Source organism: Passer domesticus, chromosome 3 (genome assembly GCF_036417665.1).
Source record: "Passer domesticus isolate bPasDom1 chromosome 3, bPasDom1.hap1, whole genome shotgun sequence".
Classification (NCBI taxonomy): Eukaryota; Metazoa; Chordata; class Aves; order Passeriformes; family Passeridae; genus Passer; species Passer domesticus.
The window spans coordinates 91,676,026-91,697,442 of NC_087476.1; the positions used below are offsets into that span (position 1 = coordinate 91,676,026).

Genomic DNA, 21,417 nt, shown 5'->3' on the forward strand with positions numbered 1-21,417 from the left:
AAATGAAGGGTTGTGAGGGATAACTTCAGCTATGCTCAGCTTTCTTATTGAGGATGTGTTGAGGTGCACCTTTGAGTGTATTGTTTAAGCCCCTAGACTGAATTTGGATTTGACTACTTCAATGCACATGCCCTTAACATTGTATTGTAATAGAAAACAAAGATTATATATAAACAGTGAAAAGCCTGCTAAACTGAATATAACCTGTTATTTATTTAATTCATAAAATAAAAATTCCAGTATTTAACTGTGTTCATGTTACTGCTACCTTTGGATTAATAGGTTACATAGTGGACTCTAAAGGAATGCATGAATTGAAAACAGGACTTTGGTAAGGGGGCTGAATTCAATGTTCATCAGAGCTGCTGCCTAGTAAGAGTTACTCAAGTTTCTAATCTGCAGTGGAAAAGTGAAACATCAGCACAGAGCTCCCACCTCAGCCTCAAAATGGTGCATGAGAGTCCACCACGGCAGACTCGTCAAGGCAGACAGATGTACGCTTACCCTGAGGCATGGTACAGGGTTACACTGGACCTGTGGAGCTCCTCTTTCTGGGAATTTGCTTCCTTCTCCCCTGGAATAAGGAAAAAAAATCAGAGGGAACAGTGAAAAAAAATTATAAAAACAGTAAAGAGGCAGGATCGGTACAGAGGCAATACAGACACTGTCTGCAGTTGGAGCTCCAGGCACGGGTGCTGGGCAATCCAGCCAAAATTTCCAGACCTGGAGTTTGTAAAAGAGCTGGATCAGACTGTGTGGTCAACGCCTGTGCATAAACTGTTATTAAAAGTTAATGCTTTTATTTCTGTTAAAAGTAAGAATAGCAACAATGAATCCTGCTTCAAGAATAGTGTGGGAAAGCACTTGTAAAGAAGCTTATTTGTGTTTCAAGTCTCTCAGGGTTTTACAATCAGCTATGCTAATCCTGTGAAAAATACCTTGGTTGCAACATTTAGTTTTGAGGGTAAGTTATAATGCTTATATTAAGTCGTAAATTTATGAGCATATCCTCAGCTAAAGTGGTTTTGTTGTATGCTTTGCATTGAGAGAACAATGTGAGGTACCCATGTTTTTGTGTTTCAGATCTGTCTCAGCCTAGTTCGGCTTCTGCATTACTTGGCTCACTCTCCTCTTGGCTCGGTGACATTACTGGATTTTCGCCCTCGGCAGTTTGTGATTGTGGATGGGGAGCTGAAGGTGACAGATCTGGATGATGCCAGTGTTGAGGAGAGTTCTTGCACCAGTAACAGCGACTGCTTCATGGAATTCCCTGCGAGAAACTTCACCCTGCCCTGCTCGGTTGAGGGACGGTGTCAGAGCATGAATGAAAAGAGGAATCTCTATAATGCCTACAGGTCTGTGATCAGATAAAGCCATGTAGAATTAAGAGTGGGCCTAGAGCTCCAGCATCCTTTATAGTTATTCACATCAATTAGCACATACTGTCTCAGAACCAATGCCCAGGGGTAAGTGAAGCCATGAATAATTGTTTCATTTGTGAAAATACATGGCACTTATAACATTTGAAATATTTTACATACTCTGAGTGTGATTCACCACTCAGTCTAATTCTGTGTTGGTTGAATCCCGCTGAATTCTTCACTCAAGTAGAGATTTTCATAGGAGTGAAACATAAACACTTTTGGAGCTTGAAGCCCACAAGTTCTGTGGTGAGACAATTCCAGCAGCTCTTTGGTGTGAGTTAAGAGGGGTCATCACAAGTTTTGCACCACCAGCTGAGCAAAGGGCAGGCTTCAGAGGGAGACTTAGAGCTAAGTTCACATCCTGCCCTCTGGCTCAGTGCTCTTTGCCTTGCTGGAGCGTGCTGTGGAAGGGTGATAACAGCCCCAGTGCATCTCTGGATCTGCTGGGACCACCCTCAGCTGCTGACATTCTGGGGTCTAAGCCCAAACCTCTTAAAGCAAGGGTGGTCTTTTCACCCTTCCCTCCCAGCCCCGGGTCTGTGTGAGCAGGTGCTGTGGGACTGACTCCCAGTGCTATGCCTACAGTGGGGGACATGTGGGCCATGCCAGACCAGTTGGCCACTCTGAAGGAAGCGTTCAGCTATTGCAAATCTTCCAAATTTGATTCTAAAGCAGTGTCCAGATTTACAGCTGGGTCCTTCTGGGCAGTGGCTTTGTGCTTGTGGTCTTGGCTCTCCCCCATCAACCATCACACCCCCGGCGGGCTGTGTCACTGCTTTCCAGGGAGCCAGCAGTAATGCTCAGTGCCATGCTCCCCCTGCCATTGCTGCTCTGTCTGACGGGTGCTGCTGGGACGGGCGGCCGCTCTGGCTGATCCAGATGGGAGGATGGAGATCTCAGAGCAGTGCCATAATGGTGTGCTCATTCTTTAGGCTTCCCTTTCAAGTGCCATGCAATTCACTGCCTTCCAGACCACAGTGAGGAGAGGCTGCTCCAAAGAGAGCCTTCTGCTTTGGTCGCAGGGTGCTCACCAGCATGTGTGTCGCATTAGCTGACCACACTGAAATGGGCTGCACCACATGACAGCCATCTGCAGTTGTGCAGCACAGTATTTAGTGTGTCCTCCAACATTTTCCATTTCCATTTGCTTGGCTTAAAGATCTTGCTTAGCTTGCTAGCTTTTGGTTAAGACTGTTTTACTGTTTCTGGGTAAGAAGCCTTTAATAAGCGCCCATCCATCTCAGTTGTAAGTGGGGACATGTCTGTGGTGTGGTGGGCTTGTGGCAGGTTGCTGCTCACGCTGAAGGAAGTGGTTTTTTTCTAATACAGTTTTTTGTATTGCCTTTGAACTGCTCTTCAGTGTGTATTTCATGCACAGTGCCCCAGTGTTCTCAGCCCCTGCTTTGCCTTAATTCCATAGAGACATGGGATTTTGTTGAATGGTGGATTCATGGTGTGGGAGGCTGTGACCACCCATGTTAAGGAGTTACATCAAGCCCTAGTCACTTGTCTCAGAAGGTGAAATCCTCACTTCACTAGGGATAGGCTGCTAAATTTGTTGTTTTCATAGGTGCACTCTTGCTGTAGGCTTAGAGGTTGCCCTCTGAAGCTGTTAGATAGAAGTCAAAAGCAGCAATATGTCAAACAATGCATAAACCCCTTGTAATTTTAAAACATGGCACACCCTAACCTTGAGAGCATATTTGAGCCTATCTTGCTGTTTTTTTAATGAGGTAAATAATTAAAGGAGAGAAAACATTTAGGAGAAACCTCTACAAGAACTGACGTATTTTGACTTTCAGATGGTTACCTCCTGTCACAAATGTCTCACTGTGTTTTCCTCCAAGTGTTAGGGGGAACAGTTTGTAAAGCACTGGGCAGTTTTGAAAGTAAACATAATTAATATTTTGAACTATTAACCAATGGCTGAGATGAATTCTCCATCACTGAGAATTCTTAAATTAGGATCAGATAGTTCTCAAAAAGAAACAATTTGTAGGAATGAATGTAAAAGGATCTGACAGTCTGTGTTATGCAGATCACAGAGGATACCACTCGCCCTGGAATCGATGAATAACAAATGTTCTTGCAATTAAGTTGTGCAGACTCCAGTGTCTATGCATGTCAGGATTTCACATGTGGGTGTTTGCAGTAGAACAGTTGCATGTTTCTGTGGCCCTGTAGCTACGGAAAAACAATAACCTCCGTGACTTGCTTCCAGCCAGCATTGAGCAAACTTAGTGACAGCTACTGAATTTTTGCAAAGAACTATTCACAATCAGTTGGACTCTGCTTTAGGGATAATCTCTGAGCAAAAACAATGAGCTAAAGTTTACCAGACAAATTATTTGTTACAAATGTTGTGCTGCTCTTCAGATTTTTCTATGTATTTACATTGGCTGTTTCGTACTCATCATAAGGAAAACCTACCTGTGGATTATCTCACTTGGGAAAACCATAAACATTATTTTTGTTTGGGATGGAAAAGGGAGTTATATTCTCAGAGCAATATTCATTGTATAAATAGTGTCAGCTTAATAATATCTGCCTCTGTGATCAATTTTTGTATCAGTAAGTGAATTTTCTAATTTGTGTTTATGTAAAGCATCTGTTGGTCTCCCTCCTGAGTCCCTAGGGGTTTCCATTTGACAATGTGGTCTCTGAATAGGAAAAATTGTTTACTTTGCTTTGCAAGGTAGATGTGAAGCAGTGTCATTTCCCAATTGTGTTCCTGTTCTTTTCATTAGCTAATTTTTATGTCCAGTAGTTCTGTTTGTATTGTCAGATCCTGACCTGTCCATCTCCATCTTAGGTTTCTGTGACACTGAGTTAGTTGTAATAGGTAGTAGTATTGGCAGAGTAGTAGAACTCTAAAGGAGGAATTAAATGTACTTCAAGGGATGGTAATGGCACATTGTTTTTTCTTTTGTAGTAAAAAACATTTAAATGGAGTTGTGGAATCTCCCCTGTAGATATTAATAAGCCATGAGGACACAATCCTAAGTAACTTGCTCTCGGGAGCAGTGCTTGAGCAGGGAGGCTGGACTAGCTGACCTCCAGTGGTGCTTTCCAACCTCTCCCATTCTGTGATTCTACCTCCATCAGTGAATACCTAAATGGATGCATCTTGATTATAGATAAATGGTAGGAACAGAGAGGACATTCTGTATTTTAGCAGCATTAAAACAATAGAAGATGGCTTTCTTCTGGCAATTAATTTGAAAGTCTAAGAAAACTGTAGTAAAGAAAGTAGTAATTTCACTTATTAGAAATGAACAGAAATCCAATTTATGCACTTTCAAGGTTTGAAAAAAAACCAAGCCCAAGATTTAGGGGATTGATGGCATCCTTTTTGTTTGTTGAAGTACAGGCAGCTTTGCAAATAGTCACAATCCATGGGGCTTCACAGCACATTGCTGTATTAATGGAACATTTACACGTAGGTACAAGGCAGCCTTGTATGTAGCAGCGTGGTCTAGGTATGCCAGACAGCTGTGTGTGAATAGTCTCAGCTATGTATTTATTTGAGTATAGAATACCATTATATTTCCTGAATAGGTCATTGGCAAATAAGCAATAGGAATTTTATTCCTTATGATGTTCAGGAGATACGAGATATTTGTAAACTTTTGTTAAAAAAAAAAAAGTCAATATTGGTTACTTTTCTGTTGCAGGTTTTTTTTTACCTATCTTCTTCCACACAGTGCTCCATCCTCTCTGAGACCATTGCTGGATAAGATAGTCAATGCAACAGGTAATCACAATAAACATGGTAATGCCAAGTAGTTGCTTTTTTAGTGTAACTATTATGCTTGGGAGGGGAGGGTGCTGCTTTTGTGCTCACTGCAGTAGAACTAGATTGTTTTTCTATCCAGGATAAAATTGCTCCCATACCAAGAAGGCAAGAATGAGCCCATACATCACAGAAATCCCATTTTTAGACTTTATCTAGGCTTCACTGAGATATTTGTTTCATCCTGACACCTCAGGGTGAATTGCATCAGAATGCAGTTCCTTGTGGGGTCTGGAGAACAGTTCTGTCCCTGGAAAGGGAAATTTTAATGATAAAACCCAGGTTACTTTCTCATTGTCAATGATACCAGTGGTGTTTTATACCTCAGAAGCCAGAGGCACAAATGATATTTCCATAGATCTTTACTGATTTCCAGGGTAGTGGCTTTGAGACAAGAGTAGTTGCCTGTAACACTGATTTGAGGGTTTTTCAGTGCCTTGGTCCAGTGTGCATCCAAAGGGAAAATAAATGATGCTGGACTATAGCTATTGAGCAAGGAAAGCTTTGGAGTTCCCTGTATTGGCTGGTGTTGATCTCTTGTGGGGAGTCCTCTTCAGTGTTTTGTGCCTGCAGGCCTGGGGCTACCAGCTGGATGAGTCAGCCTCTGGAATGCCTGGGCCATGTCAGGTATGAAACCTGACTTGTAGGAACTGAGGGATTTCCTGGCCACATCAGCACCCTGCCATGGAGCAGGGCACCACAGGGCTCCCATGCTTAGGGCTTCATTCAAATAAAACCTTGTTTTGTCCTGTGCAGGATGCTCCTCATCTAAGTCATTCTTTTCCTCTGCTTTTAAAGGAGAACTTCACTGGGGAATAGATGAGACAGCTGCTCAGCTGGAGAGAGTTTTGTATCTCTATAAGAGTGGGGAGTACCTGCAGAACACAACCCGGGTGCCGAAAGCTGGTAAAGTCATCTTCCTTGAAACTTAAAATTTGAGATTTTGTCATTGTTGTGGGGTTTGCAAAGGCTAATGTGCAGAAAGCAAAGCTCAGTGGTCCTTGAAATCATGCATGTGATAATATTTTTATCTGCTTTTTGCTTCCTGGGAGCCTCCTGTAATTCTTCTCACTATGTGATGTAGCTGGACATCCATAAGTGTGAGCAGGCTGTAATGGGAATAAAGAAATCCAAAGGGAGTTCTCCATGACAGATTTATGGAAAATGTGTTTCATCACATCCACACACTACTGTTGTAGTATCAGAACCTGCCTGAACATGTATTGGGGAGAATCCAATCATGAGGCCATAACCCGCCATGAAAGGTTTCCTGGGTCTTAAAAGGAATTTCTTCTAACATAAGCATTTGTAGATTGGAAGAATAAAATTTTTACTTCCTTTGCAAGGAAGTGTGTCCCTCATCTTCTGCTAGCTATAGAATGAAAAAAATAGAAAAAAAAGAACAGGATGAAAACAAGGCTGAATAACATTATCTTTTTCATAATATGTCTGTATGCTATTCAAACTGTGGTACGAAGTGGTGCATATTCTTCCTAGAAGGATAGCTGTGGAACTGTACATGTCAAAGAGTATTATGTGTGCTGGAAATGACTGGTAAGCCCAACAATTGTAAAAGCTGTTTTGCAAATTATTTTTGTGTATGTACAATGTTCATGTCAAACTGTCAACATAATTGACTGCAAGTTGATAGGAAAATTATGGCTTTGCTGCAAAAACTCAGTAAAGAGGGAAAGATGGGTTCTAAATGAAGATGAATGTTGGCAAAGGGGATTTGAAAAGTTCAGTGAAGCATTTTCTCAGTGAAAGAGAGGAGCCAAATTCATTCTGGTTGTGGCTCTGCTAACCTCAAAGGGCCATGATACCAGGGATGAATTTGACTCACTTATCAGAATAATTCAATATTTATTTTGTGTAAAATTGGCATGAAAGTTGTTGCAGGTGTTCATTTAACTTTCTAATTTTCAGCTTTTCATCACGTCTGTGCTGAGTGATACCTGTCAACACAGCAAAATTATTTTCAGCAGTACAATCAATAGTACAAACATGTCCTTTGTTGAAGAAGTGCCAGGAGAGCTGAAGTTGTTCTATGATGCTGGTTGATTCCAGGTCTCACTTCTGTATCAGGATGAGGTGAAGTTTTTGGATGTTAGAGATCTGTCATGTTTATAAAGACTCACAAGGAGAGAAGCTTTGGACAGCAGTAGTCAGTGTATCAGTGTAGGTTTCCACAGATACGAAGCAGAGCTCTGTGTATATTTAGCTACTGTAACAATTACACATTTTTGTCTTTCTTTAATTCTGTAGAGTCCTGGATAATGTAAGGCAGAATCTGCTGCCCCCATTTCATGGTTGGGAATGCCCTGCTCTGCAAGGAGCCTGTTTTATTTGCACGGCACTACTAATGGACTTAGGCACTTCACAGTGTGACCAAAGATGTTGAAAATCTGTAGATGCTTTGTGTAACTTATTGGATAATGTACATTAAATACCGTGAGTGTAATATTGAATTTCTTGATAGGAAAATGTTCTCAACCAGTGACAAGCCTGAGGAATTTGGTATCTTGCTAGAAATTACACCTAGATTAGATGTGTTCTCAGACTTAGCTGCCATGCCTTTAAGATGTGCAGGCCTGTTTCTAGTTTGTTCTGAGGCCACTTTAACCACACAGAGAAGGTGTTGTAATCTATTTCTATTTTAAGACTCCTTTTCCTTGCCAGACAAAGATGAAGAAGTCATATCATGAGGGCTAAACTATGCCTATATACCCACTTTTATAATTTTAATTCCAACTATAATCTTTCCTCAACTGATATTTGACTGGTATCTGATACTAATACTGTGTTGCAAATAATTTTTAAAATTTTCAATCTAGAGATTATGGAATTAGAAATTATTAATTAGAATTTATTCGGAGATAATAGAATGAAGAATTCTCTTGTGGTACATTGGGGTTGCAGGAGAGGGTGACAGGTGCCTTGGAAGGGAGTGGTGTCCAGGGAATCAGCCTCTTCTACTGGCAGGATGTTTCCAACTGGGATTGCATCCTCACCACTGAAACTAAGGCTGAGCAGCTGGAATATTGTGTATAGATCTTGGTAGAGGGGTAGACAGGGATGAAAAGGAACAACTGGGATATTTTCCCAAGCTGTAGGTTGAGGTCTTTTTTGGCCCTGTTTGGACAAAAAATATTTTTAAGATTGCATGATTTTGTAAAATGTTTTCTGTGTTGCTCTGCAGCATAGACAAAGTTCAAGAAGGGTGTTTTTCAGCCCAGTGCCAAGTTAAGATAAAATTTAAGGTGATCATTTGCTTCTCAGGCCAGACTGGAGTTAATCAGCTTTACATTCATATCCCAATGGGTGCCAAGATGGGGGAGGCACAAGTTTGCATCCATTTTGCTCCAGATGATAGAGCTCTCACAACGTGACTCACTCCCAGGACCTTTGCTCTCACAAATAATAGAAATGACAGGAATTTGTGATGCCATTCTCCTGGCATCTAAAGGTTTAGTGATGAAATAAGGCCTTTCTGGTGCACAACCTATTTTGAAATCCTAAAAGAACAGGAAGATAGTTCAGATCCAAGAATTCTAAGGTTTTGGTTTGGTTTGGTTTTGAAAGGAAACTACAGAAGGTTCAGGTAATGGAGCTTCAGAATTTGCCTTAGGTCTTAAATGCCTGGAATTAGGCATTATCTTAGATAGACCATTGTAAATTCATAGTAGGAAAGATCATGATCTTGGGCATGTCATGTCAGGCCATAACTAAAACATTAACGTTGAGGAAACAGTTATCTATGTGAACTTATGTTTTTGAAAGGAAGACCTCCTCCTATGAACACCACAAAGTGAGAAAGGTGATATTGATAAGCAGTAGGGAAGTGGCACAAAGAAAGTTCTTGTCAGCCCTAGTGTTCCCATAAATAAAGTTTAACAAGATGACATAGTCATATTACAGAAGGTCTTGGATATTAAGCTTTCACTGTGCTTCAGTTGTAAAGATTTTATAGTGCTGTAAATTATATTATGCTCTGGACTTTGGTTTAGTATCCTAGAGTAGAGGCGTGGGAGACATTTGATAGCTGTGTATGTGTTCTGCAATCATAAATCACACTGCTGTTCATGTTGATATGGGAACATTGCAGCGTTTAAAACAACACCAGGAACAAATGCTTTTATATTCTATTGGCTGTTGGCCTCTCCTGCTGGAATCCAGAAGAATGTGAATTAAAACAGGATCCATGTATATCTTCTGACATATGTTATCTAAAAATGATTAAATCATTCCATTAATTATCCAGATTAAGGAGACTATAAAAAAACTACTGATGTTCATCAGTAAAGTCATGCCCCAGTATCAAAGTTTTTATTACTTCAATCAAGTGACAGTGATTTGTACTGAGTATCCGGCCCTTGAGCTAAGCCCCAGCCCTTCAGTTAACTCAGAATTTACTCAGAAATGCGTGAAATCAGCTAACACTCGTAAATCGGATAGCTTTGTTATTCATTAAAGCTAATAAATGACCCATTATTAGGTCTGGGGGTGTTCAAGCCCACAGAAAGCTGTAATTAGCTGCTGTTGTTAGCTGAAAGCACATTCTCAAAGCTAAAAACCCTGGAAGGCTGGACATAAAGCAAAGACACGTTGTGTTTTCCTTTGTCTCAAGACAATTTGGCAGGATTATGCTGTACGTAAATATTTACAGTACAACAGTGTTTTGAAAAAAATATTCTGCAGGATCACTATAGCAACCTGCTTAGGAATCTGCAAATCTACCCAAGAATTATTGAAATCAGGCACAAACTGCAACCCAGATTCCTGCTCTATCGAAATATATTATAATAAATCTTATCAGCTTTGTATTTTTTTTAATTATTTTTATACATGTTCCTTTGGTGTCCCTTTCCCAGAGCCCTCAGGGCTGAGGGGGAAAGGTGCACAGGGCAAAAATCTCCCTTTGCACCCTGCCTTGCTGGGAGGGCTCTCACATCAGGAGCCAGGCAATCCCAGCAGACAGGAATACAGGAGCAGGTTCCTTTGCAGCCGTGTGGTGCTGGCAGCTCAGTGGGTCTGTGCAGCTCTGCAGTGACCACAGCCACTTGCTTGTTGCTCACTGGTATCTCCACCACCGTGCAAACCATTTACCCTGTTTCCCGAGCAATGTGTTCTGCTGTTGCTAAACTTCTCCCTGTCCAACTTGACACTGCACAGCAAAATACTTTCTGCTGAGGTCTTCGGTTCCCTTCCAGAGCACTAAAGAAGTCACCGAGTGCCTTTTATAAATCCTGTGGGCATACGTCTTCAAGCTTAAATGCCCCAACACATAACCCTGGGGAACTTTTGGCTTATCCATCATCAGCATCCTTGTTTTTACGACTGAGTGGACCACATGCAATGTTTAAGCATCTGTAGGACATTTTGGGCCTGTTGCCTTTGGTAAATTGGTGTGTACCACAGAGGTGGCTGTGGGTATGGAACATCTCTCTGGGATGTGGGGCATGAGGCAGGAAAAATGCTCCAGCTGTGTCATGTTAACAGGAATAAAATGTGAGGGAACATGTCGTTCCTCTCGCTATTTATTTGTGTTTCGGCGACAGCCTGCATACTGATTTAAATATGGCTCTGCTGCCAGCACAGTGGAAGCGCACAAAAAGCGACGAGGCTCGCCTCGCTCCCAGCCCGCGCGCAGGAAACTGCCGGAGGATGGAAACGCTCCGAGAGGAGCAGGGCTATCTCCTGCTCTGAGGCAAAGCCGTGCCCTGCCAGGCCAGCCTGCCTTTCCAAAGCGTTGGGATGCGTCAGGCCTGGCTGGAAGCGGAGGCCCGCGGGCCAGGCCGGCCTTCTCGCTTCCTCACACACGGCACAAAGCCGCGCTCTGTAGCAAACTGTGCCGGGTGCTTCGCGGGGCCTGCTGTCAGAAGCTTGTTTAAATGTGAGCTATTGGAACATGAGGGAAAGTTCAGAGTAAAATGAAGCGTACTAAAAACATCAGTGTATTATTGTCTATTTTGGATCCAATACTGTTCTCCAAGAGCTCCCTGGGAATCAGAACGGACTGTTTGTAGAGCAAAACACTGCTCAATACCACTTTTTGCTGATATTGGCAGGATCAGGCTCTTTCTGCTTACTTGTGAGCAAAGCAATTAAAAGCAATTCCAGAGCTGACTGCCAGTGTTCCTCTTGAGATTGGAGAAAAAAGGAGGGAGGAAAAAAAGTGCAACAAGATTTTTCTGTCAAGGATGAACGTGGTTGTGTCTCTGTCATTGACCCACAGTGTATTGGCAGGTGATAAGAGAACTGGGCAAATCTCCAAGAAGTAGCTGTAGTTGGTAGTAAAAATGCAGTCTGGCTGCTGTGGCTGAAATAAACGGTCATTAGGACTGATTAAAGTCAGATTTAGGGTGATTCAGACAAGCTAAAAGGGGGAAACCACAGGCGGTTTCACATAGTTTATTATATACTTGTGGAGCTCTTTATATGATTCAGTCTAGTACAGTGAAAATGAGTATGTTTATAGATTGTAGTCGGCCTTGGGACAATGCAGGTGGTTTTTGATGGAAAAAAAAGATAGAATAAGAATTTAAAGCGTTGTGGGTTTTTTGGGGGTTTTTTGTTGTTGTTGTAGTTGTTTTTGGGGTTTTTTTATGGCTTTTGCACTGATCAGTGATGCTGCAGATTGCTTTTAAAGATGCCTCTCTAACTTTGTCACAACAAGTGGGTGATCTTAGTTTGAGGATCAGTGTGGCCATCGTGGGGATGTGGCTAACATGCTAAGAAACTTCTAAGACTTTGACCTGATCAAAGCAGTATGTTTTGATTCATCAGAACAACTGTATGAAAATATTTAAAACTGTAAAAGCTATCAAAAATCAAAACTTTTGAGGATTGCCTGGCTTCAGCAGAGCAAGGTATCTTGAAGCTCTGAAATAGTTACAACAAAAAATGCTTTGGAGTACAATCTATCTGTGTAAGTGTAAGCTCTTGTATTACCTCGCCTATGTTAAACTCTGGAGTAAACCCATTGTAAGTCATGCCAAGATCAGGCATACTGCACTGCATTTAGTTGCTTCAATCCTCACAAAATTAGTAGATGGAGGAAAGGATTCTTTTTCTGCTGATATCAGTAGAGACGCCTTGCATTTCTCTGATCTATTCCTTGCCATTACCTTGATAGACTTTATGTACTCTCTGTCAAGCTATGTGTATGTACACAAAAGTGTTAATTTATGGCTGCATTTATAGTATTAGGCAAGCATTTATTGGTTTTAAACACCATTAGTCTGGAAATTGACCAGAACTTTGACCTTTTTATGATGTGATTTACTGCTGTGAGCCTTCAAATTCCAAGGACTCCATTTAAGCAAGTTCCAGGTCTTGGCAGGACAAAAACTTGAGCTGGAGCTGTCTTTAAACCATTGGAATACTGCTTAATTGAGTAGCTGCACTGTGGTGTCCATTTTAAAGGTGTTGGGGAAGCCCAGCTCTCCTGAGGGCTGGACCTAATGCCATTGCTGGGACACATCTCACAAGGGAAGCATCCTTCAGGAGGGTTCTTCCAGTTCATGTGAGAGGAGTGCATTTCTTCACAACTCATACAAATAAGGGCTAAAGGGTAAGCTCCCTAAATCAACACTATGCAAGTAAGAGATTCCATGGATACTTGCCTTTACCATGCAAATGGGCAAGACAGCCACCTTGCTTTGCTGGAGATAGAGTGAGTTTTGAAGAAAAGTGCAGTTTGCTTTGACTACCACTTGGTTGGTGTTGCAATGAGTTTCTAATCAGTTCTGACTGTAGTAGTTTGAAGAGGAGGTCCCATGTTGGCTTCCCAGGGCACGCAGAAGTGCCTGGCTGGTGTGGGACAGGAACCAGGGTGCAGGGCCATCACGTGTCCTGCTCTCCACTCCTTGTGACTGCCTTCTATTGGGATGCTCCTAAGGGAAGGCACATCGCTGCTGCTCCCTATGTGAGGGGGGACAGGGGCTGCCTTCCTGTCTTTCCCCTCACTGCATCCTCCCCTCCCTGCGGGCAGCATAGGCTCCATCCCCAGATTGCAGGTATCCAATGGCTCCTGCCAGCTGGAGGCCCTGCTGGAAGCTGCCCTCATGGAGCCCATGTGACTGTGTCTTCCTTCAGATTCCAGCGGTGGTGTTTCCACCTGCGTAGTGCTTGGTGATCTCACAGCCAAAGGAAAATGCTCTTTGCATCTGTGTCACACTGCCATGTTCCTGTTACCTGTTTCCGTGAGTCACTGGAGATGGTTATGGCTTTTTCTCATGTCAGAACTGGCAGGGAGCAGCAAGAAGGGACAGCCATAGGGCTCTGCTGTGTGGTGACACTATCCTTGCATGGCTGTTTCCATCCTTGCTTGCAGACTCAAACCAGGACCTTGCCATCGCACTTACTGCTGGCCCAACTCCGTTGATTAATGTGTCTGAGCTGCCCAGATGATTTACCAGGCTTGGTCACCTTGGAAAGGGCAATAAAGGGAGAACTTTATCTCCTACCACTGCTGCTCTTTTGAAGTCTGTGTATGTCAGCTGAGAGCCTAACCCCTGAGAGCTGTATTGGGAGCAATGCTGAGGAAAAGGGAAGCACTTTAGGCCTATTAAGATGCATATACGTGCTCAGAGAAGTTTAAATATTTTAAATATTAAATAAGGGTCCTCAAGGTGGGCTTCTCTCTTGTGTGAAGAAAAATACATGGTGTGATGTAGGGCTGTGCTTTTAGTGCAGTGATGATGTGCTGAGGGATGCTGCAGCTTCCTCCCAGCCCCAGCACGGAGCCTGTCAGACTCCCAAAGTGCCCTGGAGAAGAGCTGGGACATGCTCCTTCCTGTCACAGAGAATCAGGCAGATGCTTCATCTCCTGCTGCCACAGCAAGGACCATCCTTCTGTAAATCCCCGTGTGGCATGGGGCTTGGCACAGTGCAGCGTGAGGTGGCCGTTCTGTGGTGTGCAAAGAGGAGCTGTGGATAATCACATTTTATATCCAGTCATCAACATAGCATGTATGCTGATACAAATGGTTACATACGGTGCTAACTATAGGGAATTGATTTTTTTTTGCTTTTAATTTGTACACATCTTTTTACTGTCGTAGGCTGTGAGGCAACTCAGCAGTTGCCATGTGAACATAAGAGAATATTCTGTTACATTCAATTATTGTTACACTACAGTTGATACAGAAACTGGGAAAAAAGGGACTTTTACCTAGCCAGCAGTTTGATTTATGCTCTGACTTCTCTTCAGAAGAAATGCATAATATTTTTGATGGAAAAATGACCACTCATAATGTGTAACTACATTTGGAATTTTTTTTCTTGTGCATGAATCTGCATTTCCTGAATTAAGAAAACTTTTTTGCTTTTGATTTAGCTGGGACATGATCAGCTCTGATTTTTCTTCTTGTTTGGGAATGTTTCTTATGATACTTTAAATGAGCTAGGGCTTAAAATAGAATGTATTTACTACATTTGTTTCCCACTATTTCAGACTCTGTGGTGAGAATGAGCACTCCTCGTGAATGTGCACTTCTTTTCCCAGTTGAAATATTGACAGTTTGGAGTAGCAGACACACTTGCCTTTGACTCAGTGGTGTTCATACAATGTGCTGCATGAAATATTAGCAGGCTGAATCAACAGAGCAGGCAGAAAATGCCTGAACCAAAGTAACTTAAGAATAGACTGTGAGTCAGGGCAGGCAGCTCTGGTTTCCATAATAGATACAATTAGAAGAAATGTAGAATGTATTTAGTTTTTTGAATAGGACGTGGGGAGGAGAGACAGGAGGGAACCATTAATTTGTGCGTCTGGAGGCTAAATAGAAATGTTTATAAATGATCAGTTGAATTTGCTGATGCATTCATTAGAGAAAGCCCTGTTAGTGGCTGGGAAAGTGAGAGGAGCTGTGAACAGAGAACAAGAGGCAGCTCATAAAGGCAAGTGAGACTGAACGGCAGCCAAGGGAGAGGAGCAGTCGGTGGGGCAGCACGGAGGCGCTGGGCGAGGACCACGCTGACATGCTCCCACTACTTTCCCCCCCTCCCTTCTCTTCAGAGGCCCATCAAGCGACTCCTCTTTTGTCCTAATCTGAGCAAGCAAAAAAAGTTTGCTTAATTAAAAGCCTGTCTTTTCTTCCTTCTCTAAAGGAGCCAGAGAAAAATAGCATGCTCTTCTGAGGGAGAGGGAGGGCTGGGAACGCCTGGTCAGGTCTCACCCCGACAATCCTGCTCACTGTTGAGAAGTAGGACAGTGAGTCAGTTCATTCAAGTGGATGCTGTTTATTCAATGGGACATTCTTCCTGTAAAACTCCTAATAAAACCAAAGCCTTGCCTCCGCAGTGGGGAAGGGGAAGGGGTTTTGTGCACAGACTGTTTATTTACAGATGCTTTCTGGAGAAAAAGGTGAGAAGAAGAAAGGAGGGAAGGAAAAGGAAAGGAAAGTGCAGAGCTATAAACACGTTTGGGAGTAAGCCAGAGCTGGTACAGGCTAAACCGTCAGCTTTTCCATCATATATCCTGCTCCTAAGCTGCTCTAATAAACCTTGCCTGTTAAAAACAACCAGTTTGCTGGAGCTTTCCAACCACTGCTTTGCTCTGATTTGCAGAGTACAGACGGGTGCCTGAAGCCTTTATTCCTGATGAGAACTACAGATGCTGGCCATCCTACCATCACAAGGGCTGCCTCCTCTCTGTGTTTGATGTCAACGAAGCCATTGAGATCTGTGACAGCTACTCCCAGTGCAAAGCTTTTGTCCTGACTAACCAGACAACTTGGACAGGTAGGTCCTGGATGCTGTGGAGCAGAACTGAGTCACCTATTCTGGCTGCTCTTAAGTATTTTAATACAGCTTGGGGAGTGTGTTGTGCTGGGTGCAGGAGCCACCAGCAGTATCTAGAACTGAGGTAGTTTCTGAAGGTTCAGCTGAAGCAGCTTCTTTTTGGTGAGGCTTCTCTTTGCCGGCTGTTAGGGGAGCAGAAATTACAGGCAGGATCCCAGGAGCTGGCACTGGGGGGCTAAGCACGTGGACTTCAGGTTACCAAACTACAGGATCTGAATTGTTGTTTTTTTGCATTTTTGTGCTTCTGGGAGGTGTGAACAGGCACTTCCATGGAACCAAGAAAAATCTGATTCCTGTTAACCTTGTCTATAGCTAACCAGGGACTACTAGGTCATCATGTCAAGCTATCTGTAGTTGGAATATTGAAGTTAATTGATATACTAAAAAAGTATTTATTCTGGCACAGAGAAATTCATAGGAAGTTTAGAGCAGCTTCTATCTCAGGTTACAAAATTAAAAGCAAATGGGACAGCAGTATTTGTAGTCTTATTTGTCATTCCCTTTGCCATACCATTCCTGAGGCATGAGCACCTGAGTCCCTGAAACCTGCAGCTCGGAAATTTGCTCGGCAGTTGAGGCATCCCGTTTGCCATGTAATACTTTAAAAGAAAATGGTGTTATGGGAGCCCCCTAGAGAGGCAGGCTGGGAGCAAATAGCATTTGATTTTCTCAAGTTTAGAGAGGGAAGGCAGAAGTACAGCAGACATGGAGTGTATCTCTGTGCTGCAAAGGAAGGCAGTGATTTTGCAGGTCTGTGGGGCAGCAGGAACTCGTTGGGAGGCAGGAATATGAATGTGGGGAGATAGGAGAGCTATGCTGTGGCTCCCACAGACACCAAACAAAGAAACCTTGCCAAATTCAGCCCCCACTGGCCTTGGATATATATGCAGCAGGTGCCTTATGCTACCCAGGCTATTGTCACTTGCTGCTGCTTTATCTGCGGACTAGAAACCTTGTTTAAATCCCAGAGCTACAAAGTGATCAGCAAGAGCTGTTTCACAGAAAGTCATGTTTAATACACATTTCACTGATCAGTTTTGTAAAGATCAAGCATGCAAATATGATTCTGCTTCTGTACAATCAAATGAATGTCCTTCATTTAAGCCCCAAACCCAAGCCTGTATTTATTAGTGGGAGTCTCAAAACATTTTTTTAAAGACCACATGGAATTTGTATTAAAGTCTTCAGACCTTTCTTTCATTTACTGTGCTAGCTGTGAACAGCTGTATCTTGACCATAATTAGGTAAGAGTAAAGATATTGAAACCAGGGAAATTTTGGTGTCATTTTAGACAAAAACAGTTCAGGTTTATATCAGCTGAAGTTAAGAGTTGCGTGGCCTAAAGAATGCATAGGTTGAAGTAGGATTTGAAATTTCAGCATTTTAAGGTAGGCAACCTTTTGCTCATCCCTTCTAAATATTTTTCCCTTCCCCCCTCTTTCCTATTCAATGCAGGTCGGCAGCTTGTGTTCTTCAAGATGGCCTCAAATCATATTGTGCCTGATCCTGACAAGATAACATATGTGAAGGTGACAGACTGACACCTAAAGTGGCTCAGTCTGACACGTGAGTGATAAGAGCTGTTTGTGTATAAATATAGGCAGCTGTTAGGTAGAAGGCGGCTGTGGCCGGAGAATAATTGCACTATTACTCATTCTAATCTATAGAGTGCTAAAGGAAACTTTAAAGAAATAACCTGCATGACCAGGATGAATGTGCAATAAAACAAGATTTTGAAAATGTGATTTAAAAACAAAGCAAGACAACCCAAAGCAAAATACAAGAGATGATACACTGTTAAGAGTATAATTTTGGTTATAAATCAGCTGACAGCTCTGGCTTTTCTAAGCAAGGTTAGCATAACATTTCTGACCTATACATGTGCGTCCAGGGATGAAAGCTGATCATTTCTCTGGGAAGTGTGTATCCTCCACACTGGTATTTATTTGGGCACGTACAATCACAACAGAGGAACTGAAGCGTATCAGTTTGTCTGGTGAATAGCAAACGTTACTGAGGACAATCAGCATTTGTGTTCAGGCTATGAAATATGCAATGCCGACATATTTGTCAAACGGAAGGAATTGCTTATGTTTAGAATTGCAAGACTGCAACTAATTTTCATTTTTGCTTCCAATGTTATCATAAAGTTTCATTTTTAATTTGAAAGAGCCATTTTGTGGATCTAGCAAATCACATAAGCATATGAATAGTCCCACTGAAAGGGCAGAGACTTACCCAAGTGCTGAGTGCTTTGCTGGATAGGCCTGAGCATATGCTTACAATTAAGCCTGTGCTTAAGACTTTTGTTGAATCAGTTTGAATTGTTCAGGAAGCCACATCTTTGACAGACTGGCAAAGCAGTCCAGCTGGTTGAACAGTACTGATTTAATGACTAGCTTGCAGTTATTCGTACCTTTTATCATCAGGTCCTTGTTTTTCTAGGGCATCGCTTGCTGGTTCTTAGAGTAAATGAAGTAAATGACCTTAATGATGTCAAATGAATGCTAGCCTTAATTCTATATAAAATGCATCTTAAAGGCAGGGTGTGTCTAGAGAATTTGCTTTCAGTGAAAGCAATGAAGTAAATGCTAAAGTGACCAATGTCATACTGTTTTGTAGTTTGTACAGTCAGGAAAAAATGTGCTTTTGTTTCTCAAATGGTTTATTTTTGTAAAAAAAAATAAAAGATAAATAAAATTTCTTTTATTCTTGGTTTTTGCGTGTTCCTGTTTCAAATAAATGCCTTATAAAATCCAGCATATTGTATATAAACTTAAACTTGGGATTTTTTTTCCAGAAAGGACTGAGGTTGTTTCAGTGTCTCCCAGGGAAGGGTCTTTTGGTGCCTTGAGTACTCGGTGGCTTTGCCTACGTGGTTGCCTGTCACAAAATGAGTCACAGTTAGCAGACAGTGGTTGAGCAGTCTTTGCTGCTCTGTGCTTTGCCTTATGCTGGTATCAGCCTTTTACCACTTGGAAGGGGTACAGGTGAGAGCAGGACTTGATGAAATTGCTCGTTGGGTCAAAAGGGAAGCCAGGCAACAGCCCCTGCAAGGGAGAGCAGGGAAGGAGAGCAGGAGTGCCAGGCAAGTTGAGCAGCAGTGTGGGGTGCAGGAGGACAGGTCTGGCAGTGGCACCACGGGCAGCGGGTCTCGCCTCTCCGCGGTTTCTCTGAGGTCACCGATGCCCTAATGGCTCTGGCAATTGGCTGAAGTGACGTCCTGTAATGGCTGTAACTCACAAATTATCAAACTCCCAGCCCTAATAGCTCAGCTGATTGTGTCGCCGTGCACTTAGGAACCCATCAATCATACTGTGGTAATAAACAAACACTATGGATTCTTTTAAAATTGCTGCATAAATCATGGCAACACATACTGCACAGTTCATTGAAGTGATATGGGTTGTTGGCACTGAGGTGCTGGTATGTAGTTTGAAAGTCTTTAACCTCCTGTGATTTCCTTCCCATTAAGCACTGCACAGTTCCAAAAATACTCAGCATTTAAAAACGTTGTTTAAATTTAAATCCTTTAGTTGCATTCCTATGTAAAAAAACGCCCAACATTTAAAAGAAAAAAAAAAGGCATTCGGGGTAATACTTTAAAGCTGTAGTAGGTAACTTCAATAATTTAATTCCATCACTTTCTGCACACTGGAAAAAAATACCTCTTTAGTCAGGAATTGTTTATCCCTAGAATTAAACAAAGTTGCCAAACCAATTTATATCAGCTTTTGCAAACAGAGATCATGTAAGCAAGAAAGAAACATAGCTGTGAGCCAAGAAGCTGGATTTTAAATTTCAGTGGTAATCAACTTTATACTGGCATGTTTTATAACTCTGAAAGTAAGGCTTTCCAGTGGAAATGCTGATTAAAATCTTAGTAAGAGAGGTGTGATACTACAGTAAGAGAATTTAACAGCCGTAGTAAACACTGGCAAAATTCTGAATTTATGTGGAGAAAGTGATTTTTGCAGCACTGATTCAGCAGTGCCTGACTGGCACGTGTGGCATGGGTACCCTTAAGAAGCCACAGAGGAGGAGGAAGCAAAGTCACAAAGCGAGTTGGCAGGTCTGAGCCAGTCAGCCTGAGACCTGCTTCATGTTTTCTGTGGAAAAGGCATTTCTATCTGTTTTTTCCCCTAACTTTTAGACTGCTTTTTACATTTCCTGGCTTCCTCAAGCCACAAGGTAGAAATATGAAAGAAGACACCCACAGGGCTTTAAATGACTGCTGTCTGTGTGTGCACATGCACGTGTGTGTATGTGTATACGTATTTATGTACGTGTCATGCTGAACAGGGAGACCTTATTTCCTCAGTGAAAAACCAATAGCCTGTGCACAAAATGAAGTGCTAAACAGGATGTTGAGTTCATCTGGAGAAGTGAGAGCTGTGTGAGGTTATGGGTGCTGCAGCTCTGCAAGGGGCTGTGCTGAGTGTTTGGCCCAGTCCAGCACCACGTTGTCCTGGCTGGTCTGAGGCTCAGAGCACCTCCAAGAGCTGCCCACTGTCTCCTAATGGTTTGGTGAGGAGGTGATTCTAGCCCCACCACTGGGAACAGGCTAAAGACAATAAAACAAGCACTGACTAGCATCACCTTCAGCCTGATGTCCTGAGGGTTACAGGGGAGACATACCAAGAGCTTTCATCTTTGCTTCGACCAAAATAAAAATTCTGTTTTTCTCTGTCTGTGAGTCTACTGCTTTATCTCAGCTCATTTTTCTGAGCTTTCTCCCCAACGTCAGTGTGTCTTTTTAAGTAGAAAACTGAGGTCTCCTGTAATCAGCTTCAAACAGGTGGTCACAACTCACATCACATCTGGGAGAAATCTATGGTGGAATTAGTAATACTGCCATGAGCATTGATTGCCATGAGACAAAGCCTGAAAACAAGTGGGCCCTGTTTCCAGCTGAGAGGTTCAGGTAAGTTTGTATAAGGAGTGAAGTTGGTGGATGGGCAGTGAGATGCTGGTGAAGAATGCCAGAGAGGTACTTTCAACATAAGATAAAGGAGTTCAGTGTGGTACAACTATTTGTGATTTCCCCTGCCCCTCACTGCTTCACTGAGGCATTTTGCTTTGTCCTTCTGTCAGCCATGATCAAGTTTCCCAAAGGTTTGTGAGATTGGTGGGAATGGCAGAGTGGGGTGCAGGGAGGACATCAGCCTGGCATGAAGGCAGCTCTTCCTGTTGCAGTTACTGAATGTGGTGTGGCAGCCACAGGGGATACTCACCAGGGGCAGGACCTGACCGTGGTAGGTGCACAGTGAAGACTTTGTCCCTGCCTCTGAAATTCACCTTATCAACTTGTACCAAGAGGATTTGTTATTCAAAGCATATGGAAGATGGCAGTGAATATCCAGAGATCATATTATGTTACCTGTCAGGAAATAA

At 42.5% G+C, this 21,417-nt stretch overlaps 1 protein-coding gene across 1 annotated transcript in view; it reads left to right on the plus strand.

Moving 5' to 3' along the window:
• PKDCC (protein kinase domain containing, cytoplasmic) overlaps positions 1 to 18,741 on the plus strand; it is a 36,062-nt gene extending 17,321 nt beyond the window's left edge. The window contains exons 3-7 of the mRNA XM_064414376.1: positions 1,084 to 1,355; positions 5,099 to 5,178; positions 6,016 to 6,123; positions 15,790 to 15,963; positions 17,479 to 18,741. Coding sequence (XP_064270446.1) covers positions 1,084 to 1,355; positions 5,099 to 5,178; positions 6,016 to 6,123; positions 15,790 to 15,963; positions 17,479 to 17,564 — 720 coding nt within the window. The 3' untranslated portion in view covers positions 17,565 to 18,741. The remainder of the gene's footprint in view (positions 1 to 1,083; positions 1,356 to 5,098; positions 5,179 to 6,015; positions 6,124 to 15,789; positions 15,964 to 17,478) is intronic.
• The last annotated feature ends 2,676 nt before the right edge of the window (positions 18,742 to 21,417 follow it).